At 39.0% G+C, this 24891-nt stretch overlaps 1 protein-coding gene across 1 annotated transcript in view; it reads right to left on the bottom strand.

Moving 5' to 3' along the window:
• The window catches only part of LOC139725483 (solute carrier family 23 member 1-like), a gene marked incomplete at its 5' end in the record, with an annotated part of 29599 nt that extends 5493 nt beyond the window's left edge, over positions 1 to 24106 (bottom strand). Inside the window, 9 exons of the mRNA XM_071636556.1 lie at positions 796 to 925; positions 1597 to 1850; positions 4296 to 4452; positions 6618 to 6738; positions 7040 to 7185; positions 8384 to 8481; positions 10685 to 10776; positions 15958 to 16115; positions 23909 to 24106. Coding sequence (XP_071492657.1) covers positions 796 to 925; positions 1597 to 1850; positions 4296 to 4452; positions 6618 to 6738; positions 7040 to 7185; positions 8384 to 8481; positions 10685 to 10776; positions 15958 to 16115; positions 23909 to 24106 — 1354 coding nt within the window. The remainder of the gene's footprint in view (positions 1 to 795; positions 926 to 1596; positions 1851 to 4295; positions 4453 to 6617; positions 6739 to 7039; positions 7186 to 8383; positions 8482 to 10684; positions 10777 to 15957; positions 16116 to 23908) is intronic.
• Between the last annotated feature and the right edge of the window lie 785 nt (positions 24107 to 24891).

Genomic DNA, 24891 nt, shown 5'->3' with positions numbered 1-24891 from the left:
TGCATTCACTTTACGTACATGTACAGCAGGAAATGAACAGTCTGCAAGAGTAATATGATAATACGCTGCTTGTGCATGTCGTATAGGTTCCATGTTGTCAGTAGTTGTGGCGAAATTTTGTCATCAGGTCATCATTTCACCATTCTTGTTTTAGAATACCTGGGCAAGTTATACTGATGACGTCATTGTCATCACAGTACCGGTGCACGTTACGAGTTGTTAATTAGATCATGTACACATTGGTACATAATGACCTTTCTTTTTTCTCTCTCTCAATTGGTTAGGCACTTCACTCGTTTTCAAAGCTACATAATGCAAAAGCTTGTTCGACATAACAACATGGAATTCGCGTTCAAACAAAGAATGATGATGATAATTATGATGATGAACAGCATTTGTATAGCGCCATACATCTGTTATGGTATACATTATGAACTCGCGTTTTGACCACGTGACTAGAACAGTCCGTCAGCTGACATTTCAGGAGGCATCCATTTCATTGCTTTTTATCGAATGCAATAACATTTTTCCTTTCATATTGCCAAATACATTGTACCAGGCTTGCTGTCAGGTGGATGCGCTTGCAAAGACCTTTCAGATATTAAAGGTTCACATAAATAATCATCACATCATAGATGCTTATCTCAGTGAATAAACAAATCAAAATGTCCGTTGGTACATTGACCTTTTTCTGGTCATACGCAAAGTGGATTTTTTTTTTTTTTTTTTTTTTTTTTTTTAAACGGACTGGTCTATACTGTACGTGTATATCACCGCTGCCTGCTGCGCGCTTACCGAACATGACGAAGAACATTCCACCGACAATAGGATCGGGAATCATGACAAAGAGGGCGCCAAACTTGGACAAGCATCCGAGAATGATCATGAGAAGTCCACCCATTTGAATCACTCGTCTGCTGCCAACCTTTGATCAATGAAAGCGAGCTCATGAAATGAAAGTGAGGTGGGGGTTGGGGTGGAGGGACAAGAGATAGTTAGACGATAGCTTTCGAGAAAGGTCAACAAAATGTGATATCCTTCAAGCAATTTGGGACGGTGACTCAAATGCCTTAGTCGTATAACCCACGTCTCTCATTTCTCTACCCCTCCCAACTGTCTCTATCATTATCTCAAAATGAGACTGATCTTATATCGTTTGCACACAGGTTTTATACGTCAAGATTTTCAGGTCATTATTGGTTTGTCTACTTTTTTTTTTTCTAAACAAACACCAAAATCATCGTGATCGGTGAACACTGCAATGTTATATCACTTTAAAACTCATACTGTCGATACATTTTATTGACCGTAATACAGTGTTTCCAGTTACACAAGAACAACATCTAAGATTGGCAATTTCATATCACAGAGGCGAATTTTCATTGCACAGTTCTAGAATTAATCAAACGTTTTTGCGGTATACACTTGTGAATGACATCTTGTCGACGGTGACAAAATAAAAGTGACGTTATACAAAAAAAAAATCGAGATTATGATGATGTCAATCATGACGACACAATTAAAATCATTTTATAGAGAAGCAAAAACAAACAAACAATCAAACAAATAGTTGAAAAGAGCCAGGTCTCAAGTCACCTTCGTAATGCCAATGGCACCAATGTTCTCGCTGTACGATGTGGTGCCGTTTCCCGATCCGATGGCACCGGCGATCACACAGCCTATTCCCTCCATACCAATGCCGCGGCTCACAGCGTGCGACGGAGGGGGCGGGGCCCCTGACAGTCTCGCGCACGCGTAATAGTCGCCCACGGATTCGATCATGGAAGCGAGGACACCCGCCAGCATGCCGAAAACTCCGGCGACAGAGATCGTTGGCAAACCCCACTGACCTGCCATTCGTATGGCAAAAGTGTTGTAGAGAATGATTATGGTAACTAAAAGCTTACTTATTTGCGGTACTGTAGTTCAGTGGGTAAAATCTGAACTCTTCGACAGAAAATCTTACGTTTTAATACGGAAGAGAGGGAAATACTGATGGCACAACAACATGTCACACATTCTGACTACAAAACAAATATCACCACCCACCACCATGATAATCAGATCAGACTTAAAGTAACAAGAAAACGTTATTCTTCCCTCGCCTCACGCGCCATTAATATAGTCTCCATCCATTTTTCTTTCCCAACGTGGGCCCAACAAGCCACACCCACTCTGTACAAATGCATGGGCCAAGACCCGAAAAATGGGTTATTGGTACCACCTGAGGTGGCAAAACCTTTTTGGTGTCATTTTGTTTGTCGGACATAGATATGCTTATCAAGCTATGATAGCATTTCCAAATGAGTAGCTTAGTCATAATAAATGAATTTTTAACCAATTTGGTCTCGTTTTTACATCCCTGTACTTCTGAATCGAAACTAAACCGCTATACAAAGAAGAGCACTGCCTTCTGTATGTCCACAGGTGTTCTGTTGTAAACGCGGTGCGCTTAGTCTTTATTCAAGGCAGCGAATGGAATATCCAAAGGGTTATGATGTCCACAGCTGTCACGCGGTGCGCTTAGTCTTTATCTAGACCAATGTACCGTTATCATATCTAAAGTTCCTAATAAAAGGGATTAGCTACACTGTTTTTATACCACCCTCTCAACAAATACATCAGTTTTAAACAAAAATCACTCTGTTCATTTACAACACTATTTATTATAATGTATTGTAGTGTACCGGTACATTGTTTTTGCATTATCTTTCATTGTTGGATGGAAATAAAGCGACATTGGCGTGGTATTAGCGTTTTCACCGTAGCGTTTTCACCGGAAAATGATAAATAATTGAAAAATACGGTAAAATTCACGGGAATTGCTTTGTTGTTGTTGTTGTTTTTAGATAAAGGGATATACACTGTATTATAAGCTTTGGATTTTCCCTTCGCCGTCTTGAATATTAGACTAAGCGCTGTGGACATCATAACCCTTGGATATGCCCTTCGCTGCCTTTAATAAAGACTAAGCGCACCGCGTTTACAACAGAACACCTGTGAACATTCAGAAGACAGTGCTTTTCTTTGTATAGCGGTTGGTCTCGATTCAGAAGTATAGGAATATAACAACGAGACCAAATTGGTTTAAAATTCATTTATTATGACTAAGCTACTCATTTGGAAATGCTATCATAGCTTGATAAGCATATCTATGCCCGACAAACAAAATGACACCAAAAAGGTATTGCCACCTCAGGTGGTACCAATATCTGGCCTGGCCTGGCCTGCTCCGCCACTATATTAAAAAAAAAAAAAAAAACTACAGAAACGGCTCACGCCTTAAGACTATAGGAACTTTAAGACAACTTGTGTTCGCATAGGGCCTACTTCTTAAACACAATGACCTCCGATCTCGGCATCGCCTCGCTTTGGCACGGTGTGTTAGGGCTTGGACTGATGATCAGAAGGTCGGGTGGTTCGACTCCCATTCGGGGTCTTGCTCAACATCTTGTTTTCATTTTTGCTCTTAATTTCTAAAGTATATTAAGTTTGTAACGGTTTATTCCGTCAGGCTCAAGGCTAGAGAAAATAATAAAGTCAAAGACTTTCCATATTGGGAAAAAAATATCGCCTTGAGCGCACAGATTAGACTTGCCCGCGAGCCGTTTCTTTCGTATTTCCGGGAATTTTGGCGGAGCAGTGGTGTAAATAAAAAATACGCGCCCTCTCGCGCCCTGCGTGTCGCGGGTTCTAAGACAACGCTGAGGAAACATTTCCGGTGTCCTTTAGGAGATCAGTGTCTGCATTATACCAGGGATGTGATTTAAGGTCTACTGTATAAATTCAGAGCAGCCTCTTCAGTATTGCTGCTGCTCTACCATCATCGTTATCATAAAAATTCATTATCATTATTCTGAGTATATTAGTAGCGGTAGGAGTAGTAGTAGTATCAGTTGCAGTAGGAGTAGGAGGTCGTGGAGTAGTAGTACTTTTACGTAGTGGTAGAAGTAGTAGTAGTAGTAGTAGTAGTAGTAGTAGTAGTAGTAGTAGTAGTAGTAGTAGTAATAGTAAAAGTTAGTAGTAGTAGTAGAACTACTATTACAACCTGTATTGTTATCATCACTAGCATGATAATAATCGCAATCATCATCATCACCATGTATTATCATCATCATCATCATCATCATCATCATCATCATCATCATCACCATGTATCGTCATCATCATCATCATCATCATTTTGACTTCAAAAGTTGTGACTTACTATGGACACAGCAAAGAATCATAAAATTTAAACAAAAGCATGAACTATTTTGTTAATTTTTAAAAACAAAATTTCGAGAGCAACTCGCCTGGATACGGAATCCTAAACCAAGCCGCCTCATTCAAGACTTGAACCCTCAGATCAGTGCGCGCATTGTAGCCATAGCTATCAGGGTCCGTCGGAAAGACGTTGGTTTCCGTCAAAATAAAAGCAAAAACCCACGAGAGTAGAATGGCCATAATAACCTGTGAGCAAAAAGGGAAAACAGGAGGACAAAAAAACAAAACATAAAATCACTTTTAATTTCATTCTTTTTGGTAAGAGTTGTTCATCAATTCAACTCAATCTATACTGCTGTAAGTAAGTTGCTATTTTACTTGCACCCATCCCCCAGGCTTCGTGACTGTTGTTTTTTTTTTTTAAATCAACGTGCCACTTACATTATTCTATATGTAAAATGACTTTTTTTTAATCAACGTGCCACTTACATTATTCTATATGTAAAATGACTTGGAACATTATGCAAGCTCACGTGAATGAACATCAGACTTGGTACTCATGTTGCCTGAAGATGCTGGTAGTAATAAAAATTATAATTATACATGGTATCATAAATTATAAATTATACATGGTATCATAAATCATTTTCACTACTGTAACTTTGGCCCCATAACGCCCAGAATTTTACCTATAGTTAACATCATTTTGTTTGTCTGACGTAAACTATGTACATGTACTAGTAAATAGTCAGTTCCGGTTTCATGAGCGGACTTCCCAACTAGGCTTATCAACCTAGGTCACTGCAGTTGATAATAATCAAATTTCAACTCACGGTGAGAACCTACGGGATTCCTAAAAATACTTTGCATGAGAAAAACAGCAGATAGAAAGAGATGGGGCACTATACATTCCTGTGTTTTCTTAACCTTGACGATCACAACTTAATGTCCAAGCTTTTGTCACAGTTAGATAAATTATCAGTTTATGACAGCAATAAAATCAATTTTGGCCTTCTTGTGGAAAAAGAACGCTACGGCAATAACCATTTTCCTCCATCAACATTGGACAATAGACTAAAGGGACATGGGTCGAATAACAAACGCACGTGAATTTTAATGAGGTTAAAATACATGTTCCAGTCACGTAAGCGGACAAGGAAGGGCGGGGAGGGGGGGGGGGGGGAGGGGATTGCAGGCCCGACGAGGTGCAAAAGCAGTAGTCAGGGACCTGTCCTGATGCCATTTCTGTCTTTCTTCTGCCCGCTCGGTCATGGATATCGCCCTCTTGCGGCCACGAGTAAACAGAGTTCATCCACTGAACTACATTTAGCAGCCGCGCAGCATTCTGGTGGTATGTCCTTGTCATTATTTCATTTCATTTCATTCATTTTATTTTACCACGGATAAAAAGCCCAATCAGCAAATATGCTGTTTTTCAATGGGGCCGTGAATCGATATACACAAATCATATTGACATGATAAGAAATGATTTAAGTAAAAACAAACAAAAACATCAACATTTGTTGCACTTCATCCACAAAAGTAAGGTTTAACATGATAACTTTCACAACACAAATCTACACAATAATCACAAAATGAACATAGATATAACAAACTATGTATCACCGTCCCACCCTCCCAAATGATACCCCCCAAACATCCAAAATATTTACCATTTATACCTAAAAATCCATTAAAACATCAATATGGTATTATATGCAGTACTTCAAAATATACATATATATATGTATATATATATATATATATATATGACTTATCTGTCATGTCATTCTAAACAATTTCTTTTTTTTCTTGAAAATAGATATGAATCTTATACTTTTGAGATCAGTATAATCAGTATAACTATTCGGGTTGGGAAAGAATGATTACATTCGGACAGTGATCCTACACCTGGAGGGTACAGTTATCTTCGAAGATAAGCTCGTAGTTAAGCATCGTGCAGATGCCCTCTTTGTATAACTAACTTGAAGTTAACTCGAAGGTAGCTATTTACGAGATATCTGCAGGTTTATAGCGCTCTATATCAACGAGCCGCAGGGAGTCCCCTCTCCTAGTTAAGAATCGTGTATACAGACTTTGTTGATTTGTAACTTGTAGATAGCGTAGTTACGGGGAGCAGTTAGTCTATCCTCGATAGCTACTTTCGATGATAAGTTTCCTCATGTGAAGCGCGTCGTACTAAGGGGGGCAGAGCTTATCCTCGTCTGAACGTAAAAGTTAGCAAAGATGCGTTCAGACGGTGGTCCATAACCTCGAGGATACCTATCTTTGAAGATCAGCTCTGGTCCCCTGACTACGCGCGTTCACACGACGAAGTTTATCCTCGAAGGTATGGCTATACTCGAGTTTACGTATCACCGTCTGAACGTAACTATTAATACGTTACTCACGGGAAAGAGTTTGAAGAGAAAAAGATTGGTCTTATGGCAGCCCTTGGACCTGGAGAAGCCCAGGCATGGAATAGAAAATCGTGCCAGGTACTGAGAAAAGATCACCATGAGTCCGATGGTCCTGTCAAAATAAAAATCGAGAATGATAAATTGGATTGGATCTACATTCATTTTCATTCACACGCAAATCTGTCTATTGTGGATGTTAAAGACTCTTCTGGCTACTAATATATGCAAACACGCGGAATTGATACAAACTATGTGTAATTACATACATTTAATTATTATTTATCTTTTTTTCTTAAATACGAAAGCGCCTAAATAATATATAATAATTATATATTAGGCCTAATAATGGTATATGATATAATGTAAAGAAAATATAACCCATAATTATTATGCTTTTTATTCGGGAAACTTACAAAACGGCGATACCCCAGTGGGAACCGGCAAAATCGGAGGCGACTGGGAAGAGCGAAATACCGATTAGGGCAATTGTCGGTGCAATCGATAGCGGTCCGATGAATCGCAGCAGAAGTCCAATCGTGCCTGTAAACCCTATCACAACCTGTTAAAGATATCATACGGGGGAATGGTTATGTAAAGATTGATCAATCGATGATATCAAAGCAATACACTGCAAAAACATCGGTGTCAGATTTAAAACCATGGGTGTTAAATCTAACACCGATCAAGTGTCAATAGAGGACCACACCCACAGGTGTAGAAAGTATGTTGCAATGGTGTCGAAAAGTATTCAACTGGCACTTCGTAGTGTCAATTTGACGCTGTAGCGGGTGATATTTTTGACACTGCGTTGGTGCTAATTCAACAATGACACCGCATGGTGTTGATTTGATATTGCTGGTGTTAATGTCAATGGTATAACACCCTTCCAGCTCCAATAGGAGACCACACCAATGAGTGTTACTGTGGTGTAAATGTAGTCACACCTCTTTTTCAAAAATCAAGTACATTATTGGAAAATTCTTGATCGCTTTGTTGAAGTTCAAAATCAACAAGAACAGTAACTAAGAAACTATGTATTCAAAAACTCCTAAAATCTAACACCATAAATGAGCACCAAAAATTTAATACCAGTTCGGTGTTTCATATTTAACACCGGATTTTTTGCAGTGTACCAGCGTCCTTTACATTGTGCAGGAAAGAGCATGTATCAAAAATACAATATACATTGTACAGATTTAGAGTTTCCATGCCCTTGCACAACTGGAACACACATTTCACCAGTCGAAACTCCATTTCTAGAGCATACCCTAGATATTTTTTTTCTTTTAAACCATGGAGGTCAGTCTTTGGTAATCATGTGATGTTTTTGTTCTTCTAGCCCCCCCCCCCCCCCAAAAAAAGGAAAGGTTATTCTCCTCTCTGACAAAGTCACCTTTCTTGCCCTAATTTCGTTTAAATAAACTATTATACTCTACTTGGCTGTGGGTATGACAATTTGTGTGTGTGTGTGTGTGTGTGTGTGTTTGTGTGTGCGCGCGCGCGTACATGTACGTATGTAGGCCCTATACACACATCATAAATTAATAGACAGAAACGGAGACGTTGTTGTAATGAATTCGATTGTCTCGTAACTGAAATAAAAAAGCGCGAACGGGGAGTCCAAAATTCAAAATGTAACTGAAACCTGGAATAACAGTCTTTGATTTCATGGCAGGTGCTCTTTCACAGATGATTGATGGTGCTCTTTCTTTTTTCTTTTTCTTTTCTTTTTTGTTATCTGGTCATAGGGAACGTACCTGGAACAGAGAGGCTACCATGATATCGCCCTGAAGCTCTCGCATGCGGCTTTGCCAAAACTCCGTATGATTAGCACGCTCTTCCGCTGTAGCGTTATCTGAAATTGAGATTGTTATAGTTGATTGAGTGGTTTTTGAGAAACACAGTTCCTTTCACCTATCCTTTGTAATTCCTCTGAGTCTTACCACATCAGATCGAGTACATCATTATGAAGTAGAAAGCTAGCAGCATCAGACCGTTTCTGTGATGATTAAAATTCTACGCATGCTTTGTTCACAAATTCAAGTTGCCTTAATAACAACCTCAAAGCTTGCTGGAGGCTTGACCTACCTAGCAACAACAAAATGAATCCTACCATAGACACGTATACACATCGGAGGGAGCGTGTGAACGAAATGGTTCGTTACCAGGCTGTATAGGAGAAGAAACCTCCCTGGATGCATCGTGATACATCACAGATACGATCTATCATCATATAAGTATTGTTTCACACGTTTTGGAGAGGGCAGAACTCCCTCGGTGTAATCAGTTATCACACCGGATGCATACATGCATTGTAATTATGTTTATACATTGATAACAAAGTACGACATAGTAAATACAGTACTGATAAAGACACTAGTCACATGTACTTCCGTACTAGAACACTGATGGCACCGCGGACACATCACGTTTCTATCTAATTCCGGTAAACAGGAGATACAAGAGACACACACTGCGCATAAAAATGAACGCTTTGTGTTGATTGTAGCCACGAAAAAGCCAATGGTCAAAAACAAATCACTCTTCCATCCTACCGTGACTGGAAGCTCAAACTTCAGAAGAGGAAAGGTACGATATTTTATGTAATTCCTGCTCTCAGTTGATGCACGAGTTTTTCTTACTTGTTTCGTTTTCGTTCTCTATCGGACACAACGTGTTGGCAGGTTTTCGCACGGTGAAACCAACAACCGAATGTATGCATACAAAACCATATAAAGCTGAGCAATTATTCAAATTCATGAACAAAAAATGAATTTATCATAGCTACTACTAATAAACACTCATCAATTCAGTCCTTATTTACGTCGATGTAGGGCAATTTGCCAATCACATTGCAAGCATATAAAGCTGATACAAAAGTCTTGACACATTGCTTTGTTGGCGAAGAACTTTTGTAATGACGACATAATACTTAGGTACAGGTTTACACAAACAACAACAAAAAGTCACGATGCAATAAATAGTTTGAAAATTGATGCAATCACAGTAGAGTACGTATGAGGGTAGATGACTCCTTTCTATGAAGTAGTCGATTTTAATATCAAACGAAGGAGCTTTAAAAAACAACAACAGAATAAGCCAGTTTGGAGATAGCTCAAGTGCACATGGTTACAAATAACATTGTATTTCTATTTTTCTAAGTTGGTTAGGCACTTCACTCAATTCAAAGCGACATAATGCATCAGCTTGCCCGACATAACAATTTGTGGAACTCGTATTCAAACAATGAATGAACCTGCGTAGATCTAGTGACCAAAATGGTTCGTCAACCACCATTTTGGGAAGTATCTATATTGAATGCATAAACAAACTTCTTTTGTTAGCATTGTCACATAGCAGGCTTGTCAGATGGACGTACTGGCAGGCACTGCTTATAAGGATTATCTGAATAAACATTGCATCACAGTTTTAAGCTTATCTCAGTTAATTGCAAAAACCAACCTATCTCTCAGTACAAATGACCTTTTTTCTGCTCATGCGCAAACTGGAACCCCCGAACTGGCTTATTGAAATGCTGAAATATTAGGCATTATACAACGTCCAAGTAGATCCTTGTAATTTGATTGGAGGATTGTTGGTGACGTAATATTCAATAAGAACTCCATTCAACGCTCCGTGCAATTTTGGTTCTATTTTTGCGTGCAACTTGGTTTGATTTTTTCGTTCTATTCCACGGTTCGAGAAATCGTACGGTACTGCGTGATACTGTGTGTTGCATATTGAGGATCGCATGCAGCTAGCGCAGTGTACGTGTGCGGTACATGCATGCGCGTACGTAGGCCTACGTAGTGCTAGTGTACGTGTATGAGCGCTAACTATTAGCTGTGACCTGTACCTACACTGATTGCACAAGCCAGAAAGAGAATCGCAGTGGATCCACATGTAAGTATGGCTATATTTTTCATACATATTATAGACTTCTAGGCCTACTTATACCAAAAAGATCTACTTGGACGTTGTATAAATCAAATAGTGTATGGTCTTTACTCGTGCCATTGCACTCTTTTTACTATTTGTATTTACTATTTGTATACTACCTGTCAAGGAGGGAAGGCATGGTCCTTTCACACCTAGGATGGCAAAGGTGGGAACCAGAAAAGAGAAGGTACCTCCTTGCACGATAGGGAGTCTGTTAAACAAAGAAAGAAAAAAACAACAACATGTATGACACTTAATCAAAGGTCGATGGGTACGGGTTCATCGGCACGTTCATTACTGACAAGCCCTTGCAAGGGTTCATGGGGATGGGGTGCTGCAGCACCACCAACTTTTTTGGAGTAGGAAGCACTCCCAGCATCTATGTGAGAATGCATTACACGGTAGTTGACCATAATGTGTGTTCTTCATGCTCTTCCAGTCCGGAAACCTTATGCTGGGTTTCCACTGTCGTGCGAGCCACAACGCACGCCACGACTGGCCAAGTAGGGGTCAGGGGCAGATCCAGGAATTCTGTAAATGGGGGTGGGCGCAACTAACATTTCTGGCGCCACTTCTGGGTTTCATTTTTTAAAATCTTATTTCTTTGTTTTTAACGAAAAATAAAGGGGGGGGGGGGCTGCGCCGGTTGCATCCCCTCTGGATGCGCCACTGGGTGTGATCTTACCACAGTGGCAATCGCATTGATCGTAAGACAATTGAACAGTCCAAAACTTGTCTACGATGAACGCCATTGCCATCACTGACCTCATGATATGATAAGACCACGACTACTCTTCGATCAAGACCACGATTTTAATTGTGGCGCCATGTTACAGACATACGGTTCACACACACACACACACACACACACACACACACATACACACCAAAAAACCCAAAACAAAACAAAACAAAACAAAAACTCCACGATCAGCTACTAATGGCGTAGCGGATCGCACGACAGCGGGAACCAGGCAAAGGAGGCTCAGGGGCTTTGAAAAGCACCCCTGTGAAAGAGTGAAAAAAAAGACATGTTCCGAGGGGTCTGTTTATCAAAGTCGAGAAGTGTAATTATAAACTGATATCACGGCCTTTGCCCTCGTACACAAACATACTATGGTGTCATGACTGTGTTCATTTCCGATCGATCTATATACAGATATTCCCTGGTCCTTTGCCAATGTAATCGTGGGTTACCTTTTTGGGTGCGTAAGTGCTTGGGTAAGCGTCGAGTCACCCATGTACCAGTTGTTTGAGAATAGTTCCGGAATATGCGTTTTCTTTTAAGACTGAGTCTGGTTATGACCTTTCTGTGGTGGGTCATTGTTTTAAAGAAGAAATCCACGCCAAAATTTCCTAAGTTTTATAAGAATGAGAAAATAAGAGACTCGAGGGTCTCGCGCTCACCTGAGTATCGCAAGTTTACCTTCCATGCATTTTCTTGCAGATTCTTACCTGAAAACCTTGGGAACTTGGGCGTGGGTAACTTTAAGAGCTGGGGTTATGGTGTCCATTTGCATATTCTGTCACACTGGTAAAAAATACTTAATACCTGGCAAGTACGCTGTACTTTATATAATGTTGGAGTATGCAGTTGTTTGTTTGTTTGTTTGTTTGTTTGTTGTTGTTGTTCTTTTTTTTTTTTTTGGGGGGGGGGGGAGGGGACTTAAAGACCTACAGTATCAGTTTATTTCCTCTCTACGCACAGGACCACAAGGAAAAAAGTACATTAAAAAGAAAAGAAACAATTTGTACCATCCTGATCAGATCCACGGACGGATTAATGTGCGTGGGTGTTTTCACCGGTAGAGCTTCCTGTGGGAAATTCGCAGAATTCACACAATTCCCACTTTTTCATTATTCTATACCATTTTGGACCGGTTGGTTCCACCTGACCAAGGTGATGACTTTAAAATAGCTCTTAATATCTTTATGATCTTTTATAAACTTTTTTTTATCATATCATACGTGTGGTATTTTGAGAGAGAGAGAAAAAAAAAGGAGAGAAAGAGAGAGTGCGTGCATGTGTGTGTTCGTGTGTAAGTGTGCATGTGAGTTTTTTGTGATTGTTGTCTTGTCGAGAGCATGTGTCTTTGTGTGGTTTGTTTGTTTTTGTTTGTTTGTTTATTTGTTTGTTTGTTTTGGGGTGTGCAATTTGTTTGGTGGTTGGAGGTGAGCAGGGGTAGCTTTGATCGTGTCTAACGCTGATGTTTCAAAGACTTAATGGGGTGGTGTTAGATAGTCTGTATAGTTATGGCGGTATATAGGGTAAATGATTTGTTCGTTGAGGATTGATAAGTAAGGATACGGTTTGTTTAAGTAGATGATGCAAGCATAGTATTACATATATGATTATTTTGCTTTGCATAACAAACTCATATATTGGGATATAGGGTGATCGGTCAAAAATTAGGAAATTCTTTCACTTCATTTGATCATGAGATTTTAGCTTACTGCGGGTTTCAGTGAAGTGCTGTATTCTCAAGAGTGTGCAGTTTGCGCAATGAAGCAGATATTGATTACTCTGATCAGGTTGATCAAGAGAGCATTTTTGTATTATGAGATTTATGCAGAATTTTATACCACTTTTGTAGACATGGTATGATGTGCATCAAATATTTTGTTTTACGTTTTGCTTTAAAAAAGAAGAATATAGCTCCGCTCATAATATCTTGTTCATACTCGTTTCGTTGTTAAAGTGACGCTCGTATTGAATGAAATCCAAATTAAGAATACCATTAAAAAGTCTTTGTGTTTGGGTGAGTGTAAACCGGCATCACGCAAACCAAACGCTCTCCCCGAATGACTCGGATATTATCAAATTATCCAGGTCCCTTCGAATGACGTGATATTTGTCTTTTCTAAGCACCCACCACAGAATTGGTGCAGACCACAATTGGCTATTTTGACCACGGTTTTATACGCCCCTTTAGTATAGCATTTGGATCGGGGAAATTACAGATATTACACTGTTGTCTGTCGGCAAAGTATTTCAGGTTGTTAAATTAATCACCGACTTTTGCGTTGTCCTGGCTGTAATGTCCATTCCTTAAACTCACCACCGCACATATGAATATAATTATATATATATATATATATATATATATATATATATATATATATATAGACAAACAGACAGACAGAGAGGGAGGAGAGAGGGAGAGAGGGAGGAGGGGAGATATTTTGTTTGTTTGTTTGTTTGTTTGTTTGTTCGTTCGTTTGTTTGTTTCATTTCGATCTGAGAAGATGGCTGGACGGCTCATATTCAGCTGCACTAGCTGGTCCTCCATGGGGTCCAGTTTGAAAAGAAAAAATGAAGAAAGATATTTCAGTTTATCATTTTCCTACTGCATTACAAAGCCCCCCACAATTCCACAAAGAGGAAAAAGAACTCGGTGGGGCCTGCATAAACTTGCAAACTTCAGCCAAGCATGACTACGGCAGACATGACTATGGGGTAAGAATGGTCGACTGTACTGCTGATTAGTAACAAGAGAAGAGTCAGTTGGTTGCAGAGCTCTACAACTATGAACAAAGTGCAAGCATGCTACCACTACTTCTGATGGCACTATGTGATGACGAGTAGGTAAATAATATCACCTTTATACCCGTCAATATGATCGTCGTCCCGCCTCGGGGTACGAATAAAGGGGAGTCTCTCCTTCTTTGGACTGTAAATGCTTCTGCTTTAACATTGGGGCTGGCACCGCATTATTTTGTGCACTCCGATCAACCCCGAAATGCTCATGAAGCCGTATCATTCTAACAAATACCTTTTGTACTCTTTCGTCACGGAAACTGAGAACCTTCAAAGTTACACAGGAATCAAAAGGAAGTAAGTCATGCACTCTGTCTTGATGTTCTTTCCAAAGCGTTTTTGCTTAAATACTGCCACACATACCAAGTTTATCTTTAGTATGTCATATCGCCAAACCAAAAGCACACACACAAACAGACAAAAAAAACAACAACCAAGAGCAAAGCAAAGACGTGATTCAACGGAGACTGTAGCTGGAAATCAATAACTATAATATACAGAAAAAAAAAGGGGATCCCGTTACACCCCGCGTATGACCCTGCATGGACCTGCGAAGGAATAGGACAAGGACGTAGAGTCTGTTGTTGTTGTTGTTATTGTTGTTATTATTATTATTATTATTATCATCATCATTATTATTATATCATTATTATTATTATTGTTATCATCATTATCATTATCATAATTATTATCATCATCATCATCATTATTATTATTATCATTATTATCATTATCATTATTACATTTGCATTATTCTAATGTTAAGGTGCGTATCATTCAAATGTAAATATTTACGCCTAATTGCTACTAAAAATTTTATACTTCTATTTTGTTTCTGTCTCCACTGCTGGATTAGCCTTTTGACAAGGCTCTCTCGCTGTATGATGGCTATAATAGCGGATGAGCGAAGCAAGCCCAGCCGAGCGCGACAGCGCTGTCACACTCATCTGGGCTCGCTTGGTTCGCCCCAATTCTCTCACCACCATCCCACATACAGCGAGAGGGGCCTTGGCAAAAGGCTGGCGCTGTAGTGATTTCATGTTGTAGGGACTTCGGTTATGGGGAGGGGGGGGGGGGGGGTGGCAGACTCTCCCTCTTCCCATGGACCTAATATACAAGGACATTCATCGTATCGTTAATCAATTCATGCACCCGTACATCTCAAAAGCGCCACAAAGACATTTTTAACATGCTTCACTGCTTTGATCCCATCATCGTCGCCGCCAGCAAGCCGGGAGAAGAACAAGACGGAGATTCGAGAAATCTACATCTATAATTAATATGCGCAGAAGAAAATAACTCACAAAAATCAAGTAAACTGAATGTGAAGTTGTGGTGTATGTTAGGAAATCATGCCTCAAATAATTTCGCTTGGGAGAAACAGGCAGTTTTTAAAAGAAAGCTAACATTTAGGCAGAATGATTGTCATTTGTGATCTCAATATTTCACTTTTTCGCAGCTTATTCCAAAGTAAAAAGGGACGGTAATGAGAACAAGTATATCTTTCCATTAGGCATTTGCTCGGCAAGGTCTTATGTGTATGCGAAAATGTGCAAATCAGCAATTACTCATCTTTTGACACAAAATTTGTCATGTTCTCAGGTTTTGCTGCTCCTCATCATCTGTATTCATTCAAAGACATTTCCGTCTTAAAAGGCACGTCAGCGAAACAAGACTGAAATGAGGGAAACGATTCTTTTGTTAGTGACGATACATGATCACACAATTGTTCTTGTCCAGACACCTGAATGTACTAATTAAGATGCACATAATCAGGTGTCTGCGATGATGATTACATCAAAGAAAGACTGCTGTGAACAGTCCATGTATATTAGGTCCACGCTCTTCCCTAACCTGACACCGAAGAAGCTTTGGAGCAGCGTCGCGATGCCAGACACGAAGAAGATGGTTCCTATGATCTCGGCAGTAGCCACGTAGTCGTCTGCGATGCAGAGAGCGGGAGCAATGATGAGGGGGATGGCAACCGTCGCCCCGACCATCGTCAGATAATGCTGGAAAACAAGCGGATATAAAGTCACACACACGCGGTTCTATGACATTTGCGCTCCTGCGACAATTGCTCCCTTGAAACATATCTGCACTCCCCATAAGCCAAACATAAATTCTACCAACAATGTAATCCTAACTATAATCCTAATCCTCATATCTAACTAAACCGACAACCCTATCGCAACCGTAACCCTAACCCCAGTCATTGAAGAAAATAAGACCGTGGAGCAATAATTGTCGCAGTCCGGACAAGATTAATTAATGGCGTGTCACCCATACACGCACATACACACGTCATTGCTAATGTGCAGATATGAACTGATAAACGACAACGAAAACTGAATTACATGATGGGAGGGATATACCATTGCTAGGACCTATGTTATGGTATGTAGCAATTGTTCAGTACAATTTGAACTCTCTTCTTTAATTTTCCCTTCTGCAGACAAAATAAAATCCATTTGATATTCATTTAATAGGCGAATAATCATGGAGATAACATTACAACTTCGAACACGCACATTTCTGATCAAAAGGACAAAAAAAAAAATATCAAATTTTATTCTAGATAACGACTGCACTTCTTTCATGACTAAAACTACAGAACCTGCATTGTACCTTGGAGGTACAAAGAAATATTATGATAATACCAGCAACTTGAATATCACTTAGCATTGACTAATGGGCAATTCCGCGGTAACGGAATTACAAATCAGAGAATTTTGGCTCATATTCTTTCACCCTGTATACAGGAATGATTACTTTGCCTTCTCTTGATACATTTAAAAGATGCAGAGGTACTCACACTGTCACCCCAAATACAAATTTGTTAAATGTTCTCACTTGGTTGGTTACAAAGGAGGTCTATGTGCGATGGTAACGGAATTACCAGAGAATTTAGTCACAACTTCAACTCTGACTTTGGGAGTTGTTTCTCTGAAATCTATAACACATACACTGTAGGTTGTTGTCTGATTTCATCTTTGATTGTGTCGACTTCAATTCAATTTTATTGTTTTTCAAATATTTCATCACATTTTCCAAGCAGCACGCTTTTTCCCTGTAAAGTCAGTGGTAACGGAATTACACAAATGGTAACGGAATTACGCCTTCTGAAATACACTGGAATAAATACACATTCTTGGTACTCATGTATTCTGAAATGTCTTGATAAAGATTGTTTATGCCTTTAGCTATAATATAACCACTAAATAAGTACTCTCTAGCCCTTGACCTTGAACTTCTACAAGTGTATAGGTGCCAAATGAGGTTTTTATTGTCAAAAAACATAAAATGTTCATGTTAACGACTGTGATTTGAAGTCGTAACTATGTCAATCAAGATCTTGTAACTTGTAAGTACCACATCCATCAAAATTTGTCTACTTTCAAGTTAAGAATTTCACACTCTGCAGGTAAATGACATCTAAGACACATGGTAACGGAATTACGCTAGAATAGCCCTACACAAGTACAATTCTATAAATCCAGTCAACAATACTCAAATTTTCTTGTATTTCTTTTGTTGATATCATGCAAGACAGATTTCTCTGTTTTCTTCTTCCTAAATATGCCAATAATTGACAATATGTGTGATTACTTACAAGTATTGTACATAAATATTATGTGCACATGCATAAGAAAATAATAAAAAACTGTCCGGATTGACACTGAATTTAAATCTAAATCATACAGTGCCAATTTACAGTGCAAGAGCACAGTGTGCAGCCCCATCATTGAACACAATGTTTAATATTAAGGATGAACACTAAAGATGCTTGAAACTTTTCATTTGTTAAGTGAAAAGATGCAGTTGTGGTTCGTTGACAAATATAACAAATTACAATTCAATCATAAATAGAAAAGAAAATTTTCTTACATGATTATGGTACTGCACCAGTGCTTAATCATTATTATCTATATGTTGTGGCATATATTAATCACTAAAAACTTGTGACCTTATTTTACTAATAGCTGAAGTTGCCCCCTGGTATATAATGTAGTGCATAATTTGATAATTCCCTTACAGTGTAAGTCCTACTTAAGCCCACCAAAATAAAATGAACTAAACTAGAAGGAAATAGAAAACAGCAAAATAACTTTAACAAACTACAACTTTTTTGAACCATTAGAGTGAGTCCACCAAATTCTGTTAATTCATAGAAAGGTAAGAGGGCCTCTTTTATCCATCTGCAGCTCACTGTGTTAGAGTTAGATTAATCAACCTGTGAATAATGTTAGCATTTACTTCTGACCACACAAAATTTCCAAATGACGTCTTCAGAAACACAATCATGACTTGGCCTATAATTTTCCTACAAGTTTCCTGTCTCTGTCTTTCTTCTTTGACTTTGTCTATTTTCTCATCCTGAGTGTTGCCATATATTTACTCACAAGAAGTGTGTATCTTCTCTTTTGCAGTAAGTTGTATTTTGACTGCCTGAAAGCAAATTATAAAATACACTGCAATGGCACTTGTATGAAAGGAAACTGGATTGTACAGCAAATGGTAACATGAAGAGTGAAGGTAGAAGCAGAAGCCCATTGACTTTAATATTTAAAGTCTTCTTAGGATGGGAAAGTATAGGCCTAAATGTTACATTTTAGAGCTGTATCACAATTACTGACTGGGAAATGTTCATCACAAATGGCGTTTTTGTCTTTATTCCTTTTAAAAAGAAAGGATTAAAGAACAAATTTCAAAGGGTAGCAGATGCTCTGTATCAAATGGGCATGAAAATCAAAATACATGTCTCTGTGGAGGAAAGATCTAAGAAACAAATGAAAGAAGGTCATAGTCGTACACTTACCATTAAAGATAAAGGACTTGAGGATGAAAACAGGACATGTTCAATAAAAGGTCAGACTATTGACTTGGTGATAATAAAGCCTTTAGCATACAGAAAGATCAAAGGTGTCACATTCAGTGGGCATCCCGTGTCAAGTAATGACTTCTATCACATTGTGTATGATCCTTCTCTTAAATTCTTGATCTTTCCTCACAAAAAAATATCCTGTTCATTTCTCTCTGTCAGTAGCAGTGCTCTCTTTTCCTTTTAAAGAAATTTGATGTCCTTCCTCTTCTTTGTAACCTTTGTTCAATTTATGTTGCATCACACCCATTCGATAGTCCCTCATCACTATACTTAGATTTTGTATGAAACCATGAGACTTTTTAGCAAGAAAATATATATTGGTATGTCAGAATTCAGTATGGTTTTTAACATTTGAGAATGAGTATCTGTAGCAAACCTTATAAAGTTATCAGTTAGCACAGTCTCCATGTACACATGTAGTTCTTGTACATGAGAAAAGGTGAAGGAAGGGAGGAGACTTTCAGCACAAGAAGTCTTGTCAAGCGTGTACCCTGATGTCAGGACTCACTGTCAGAGGCATCCAGCTACACTGTATGCTGAGTCATGTCAGTGTATCATACCATGCATATATTTCAACTTTCACTCCTTTACTGCCAATCACTAACACTGTTAAGCTCAATAATAATGCCCTGAAGCTATTTCATGAACAGTTCACATATATATTGGCACGAAAGTAGGATATGTCATTCTCTTCCATATTAGATGTGCATGTAATTCCGTTACCATGTAATTCCGTTACCACAATTACAGAAGAACTGAAGGAGATATTTCACAAAATGTTTTGTGACTTTTCAGGGAGTCACATGTAGAGAAAAAATTTACAAGGGGAGAAAAAAATCAGTGATTAGTTTGTTCAGGAGAAAACTTTTTTCAATTTTATGGTAACGGAATTACGTCAATTTGTCAGTAGATTTTGAAAATTTCTCCAAAAAATATCATAATGAGAGTGACTGAATGCTTCATTAAATGTGATTGTTGAAGCATAGGAAGAAAGATGTGGAAGTATGGATAAAGCAGAGAGATATTTAAGTTGTTTCATTTTAAATTTTCATTTAATATTGTAAGATTTTAGATAAATACAATAAATAGTCTTCCAACTTTAAAAGTGTGTACAACAAAAACGAGGAAAGTTATTGGTAAAGGGTTTTTTGTTTCCGTAAATACAACAATCCGTCTGTACGGGAAACTGAAATTTCTGAGCATTTACTTAACTTTGAATTTAGCTGTTTTTGCCCTTCCCATACGGAATTGCCCTAATGCAATGACAGGTAAAGGCAAGCATGGTGTATGGTGCAGTTTTGTATGGTTTTTTTTTTTTTTCTGTACTTCCCTATTACTCAAAAGCTCTCGTATAAAGGAAAACTCATCTGAAATACAAACTGTATTTAGAAAAGAAAAAAACAACAGTTTTCCTTTAGCAAAGTATCGCTCAATAACATTCCTGCGCCTTTCCAGTAGAGGTGGGCTATAGAGGGTCAAATTTTAGGTCACATTTTCAGAACATGCTCATCACTTTGTGCCTAATGACACCTCTTTGGGAAAAAAAAGAACGAAATAAATGCGAAACCCGTGGAGACCCGGCCGAAATCGTAAAAATCCAAGATGGCCGCCGTTTCGGCTTAAATAAGACATTTTTGGCTATAACTCGGCTATTGTTTGTGTATTGTGATGGTTTTGGTGTCTAACCCCATGTTTTAGGGGTCAAGGAAATGGATTACATGTCATGCCGATACCGGTATGTGGCAGGTGCATTCAGGATACATGGTATTTTACTGCAGTGTAAACTGTGAAGCCAATGCTTATACTGTATTTGCTTTGTAGTGCTAATTGATATTTGGCCATTAGACCTGTAGTCAAAGTGTACAGTTCTACTGCAGGTACACAGATTTAATTGTTAAATAACTTGAATAAGCCTGATGATTCTTGAAGAAGTTGGAGATGAAGTATAAGCCTTCTATGACATGTCATTGTCCAGCACAGAGGTAATGTTGCCATGATACATCCCATGAGCCAATTATATTACGAGTACATGGACGAATCTGCATCAACAGTACTGTCTGTACATGAGCTTGCTTTGCCCAGGGAGGTGTTACAGAGATGGAGTGGCAACTCTTCGTAATTCATGCAAACACATGTTTGGGTTCAAGGCGTTACAATGGGATGTCTAGCATTCCACTACGCTTTGAAGTCATGCTCGGCACCGCTCTAGTTGCAAGTTCGGAGGCGAAGAACGCATTTTACCTTTCGTTGAATTACAAGCTTAATTTCACCGTAAAATTTTAAATGAAATACTCCAATTGATTTAGAATAGTTTAGCAAAGAATTCAATATTATACACATGTATCTCTAGTTTCTTCGTAATGCGCAAATCGTATAATGAAATGAAAATTAGGCCCTCTTAAAAACCTAATTTTTTCTATAATGCGCACATTTCCGCATGTTAGTTTCCTATCTTTTAATCTGGGATATTTTGATCTTTCAAATACAGTACTCCGCTAAAGCGTGTTCCAGCGTGCTTTTAAACTATTTGCTGTTAAAATTGTCAGTTTTACGCTGCATTTTGATTCAAGGTACACAAATTCATTGTTGCCATCACATTGAAAGAGAGAGCGAATTGCAGTAGGGCAAGTATTTCTAGATGTGAGAGCGCTAGTCCCGATTATTGATGTTCTCTTTTGTCAAAGCACATGGGTAATACCTGTGGTTGAACGCACAACTTCTCGGCGGTGCCGCGCATGACTTCAAAGGAGAGCAGTAGTTGTCTCTCCTTCTCTAGCACCTCCCTGCTTTGGCCACCACCAGTGCTGATGGTGATTTGTTCCTTTCTATTCTTTCCATGTGCTCGATTTCATATGCCTCATGCTCTTGGTCTCAACACATACCAAGGTACAGTACCAGTTTCGTGCACCTTTGTAATCCCGTATCACAATGCAGAATTCATTGATGCCCACTTCACTGTAAACAATTTCTTCAAGGTTGGAATGGGCAGTTGCCATTGGTTGACTTCAGATTGAATGCATTCTCCATTGAACAGTACGCAGATCAGGGGCAGGGAGATTATCAGACTCGATCTCCTCCAGTCTATAGAGGAGTCAAGTCCACTTTCATTTCCATCTCAGAGATTTGGTTTCAAGACCTATAATCTCGATTGGATATGAGTCTGCGGTATGACAGCTCTCCAAATAAAATAGCTTTGAGTTTGGTGGGATGTTGGGTATCCAGGCATTCCTTGAGCTCATCAACACTTGTTATGGGCCTCCCGATGTTTTACATTCCTGTAACAGACTGCCTATATGCACATACTCTAACTGCTTGTTGTACTTGGACCACATTTTGGAATTGGAAGAGATCTGGAAATAACTAATAAAATCAAAAGACATTAATTACCTCAGCTTTGAACTGGCACTTTCAGTCACAGAGAGTGAGATGATGACTATACCATGATGCTACGTGAGGGACATACATAGTAGGCCCTACATAACATTTGCTTGTCATAGAATTGGTTGAATCACAAAAATGGTATCACATTTCCCATCAAACCTGAGGATTCTATTGCTTTATGAAAGTACTGCAATACTCATACTGTACATGCTAGGGAAAAGCAGGCATGAGAAATAAAATCCTGACCAATTGGTGATATTGAAACACCAACACTAGGCTAAGAGCTGAAAAATGACTGAGTTATGGTAAAAATGTGTTTTCTAGGCAAGACGGCGGATACAACGTACATCATCCAGTCAAAACATTACCTTTGTGCTGGACAATTGGCATATCATATATAAGGCTTATTCAAGTCATTTTACAAATTTGTACACCTGCAGTAGAACTGTATTGTTTGACTATTGTTAAGGTCTTATGATAAATGTTAATGGGCACTATAAAGCAGATCAATACAGCATATGATTAGCACTGGTTCTGACAGTTACAATATATGTTACCCTGCATTCTGAATGCACCAGCAACATACCAGTATCGACATGACACATACATGTATAATGTAAGTTATAGTATATTTCTTGCTGTATTATTGGTAGAAAACACCAAATTGATACCTAGAACTTGTTATTAAGAGTATTGTGTTTAACATTGACATGAAAAAAAGAAATACAGAAAAAAAAAGTGCAAAAAATGGCGGTTGGGGTAGGAGTAAAGGAGAAGGAAAATTTAACCCTGAAATGGGAAAAATGTTAGTATCATGTGGAAGATTAGGTTGTACACTAAAATCATCATTATAATCCATTTCTTTGACCCCTAAAACATGGGGTTATAGGCACCAAAACCATTACAATAGACCAAAAATAGCTGAGTTATAGCCAAAAATGTCTTTTTTTACAGCCGAAACGGCGGCCATCTTGGATTTTTTTACGATTTCGACCGGGGCACCCCGGATTTCACATTTTTTTCTTCTTTTTTTTTTCAAAAATGGTGTCAGTAGGCAAAAAGTCATCAAACTAAGGTGAGATGAGCATGTTCTGAAAATGTCACCCTCTATAGCCCACCTCTACTACCAACTGGAAATGTAATAAAACTAAATAACAAAATGAAATGACAATTGAATACAGTCATACTCCCATATACATTCTATTGTGAAGTTGCCATGAGACCTGACAGATTCAAAACTGTACACTCGACGCTTGGCTACGTGCATGAATTACGAAGCACATCAATTGGCGAATGAATTCATGCTCTATAATCTGCTTCCTTGTATAGGACCACGTGATCAATGGATGGCAGAAGCAGACGATGGTGTTCAACCTCGAAATCAGGAATTTCCTGAATCCTTCCCTATGTGAAATGATAAACAGGGTCACGAGTAGACCTACTTCTCCATGCATGGGTTGGGGGGGGGGGGGGGGGGGGGGGGGGGGGGGGGGGGGGGGGGGGGTATACGTTATTTGGTCGAGGACCGAGCAGGCGTACCTGGAACCCGAGCAAGATCGAAGTGTACCAGGCTGGAATCTCTTCAATGCTGTAGCTAAGATCCCCTTTCAAGTCATCCAAGATCTCCTTAGCCTTCTGCTCCTCCGAGGACAAGATTACGGGCTCAGATGCCGTGGTGGTTGCTATGGCAACGGCGACATCTGCGGCTCCGTTCGACTCGGGAGTGCCGTTCGGATTCTGTGCATGGGAAAATTAGCCCTTACGACTTAAATTACAGCCCAATTCGGTACAACAGCTTGATAAAAATAAATCAATAAATAAAATAAAATCTAGCATCGTTGCCATGGTGATTGGTATGCCTCCCCCATATCGCATTATTCTCCCAATGGTCTACAGCATTAGTATCTGTGCAATACGAGACGATGTGAGATGACAGTTTCACATGATTGGCAAGAAATTGAAATGACACGTTTGCGCAACCACAAATTGTGTTGAGCGGTTTTATACATTCCTCGTACCGAGTTCCATTTGAAAGGCAAAATTGTTTCAGAGAACGACAATTTGCGAAATTTTTACAGGTTTGACAATTATGATTGGACTTGCTGTGCACTGTGAAGGTACAAGTCATGACTACACTATTTTGACCTCACGACCACGTGAGCATTTCCAGGTGCGAAGTCTTAGCTGATCAAACACGTCACATCTCCAAAAGCTTGAGCAATTTCACAGATATTATGGGGAAATTGTTGCATTTAGTCTTCAACCTTTAATATCCTGGCCTTTAATCCTTGATCGTCGATCCTATGGAATGCGACTACATGCAAATAATAAGTATCTATAATGTCTATGCACCGATATCACAATACGATACTTTGAGCGAACATAAACTTATATTCAAAGGACAAGTTCAACTTTATGTACATGTGGTTTGAGTGAATACAGCAATATAACTAGAACACATTTTATCGTTGTACACATAATGACACCACAGGCTGTAGTAGTCTTCTCACCCAGTAGTGACT

This window comes from Diadema antillarum, unplaced genomic scaffold (genome assembly GCF_040938485.1).
Source record: "Diadema antillarum isolate AM-2024a unplaced genomic scaffold, OU_Dant_1.0 seq00000047_RagTag, whole genome shotgun sequence".
Lineage (NCBI taxonomy): Eukaryota > Metazoa > Echinodermata > Echinoidea > Diadematoida > Diadematidae > Diadema > Diadema antillarum.
Note: the sequence above shows the minus strand (reverse complement) of the source record. Positions and strands in the feature narration are given on the sequence as shown.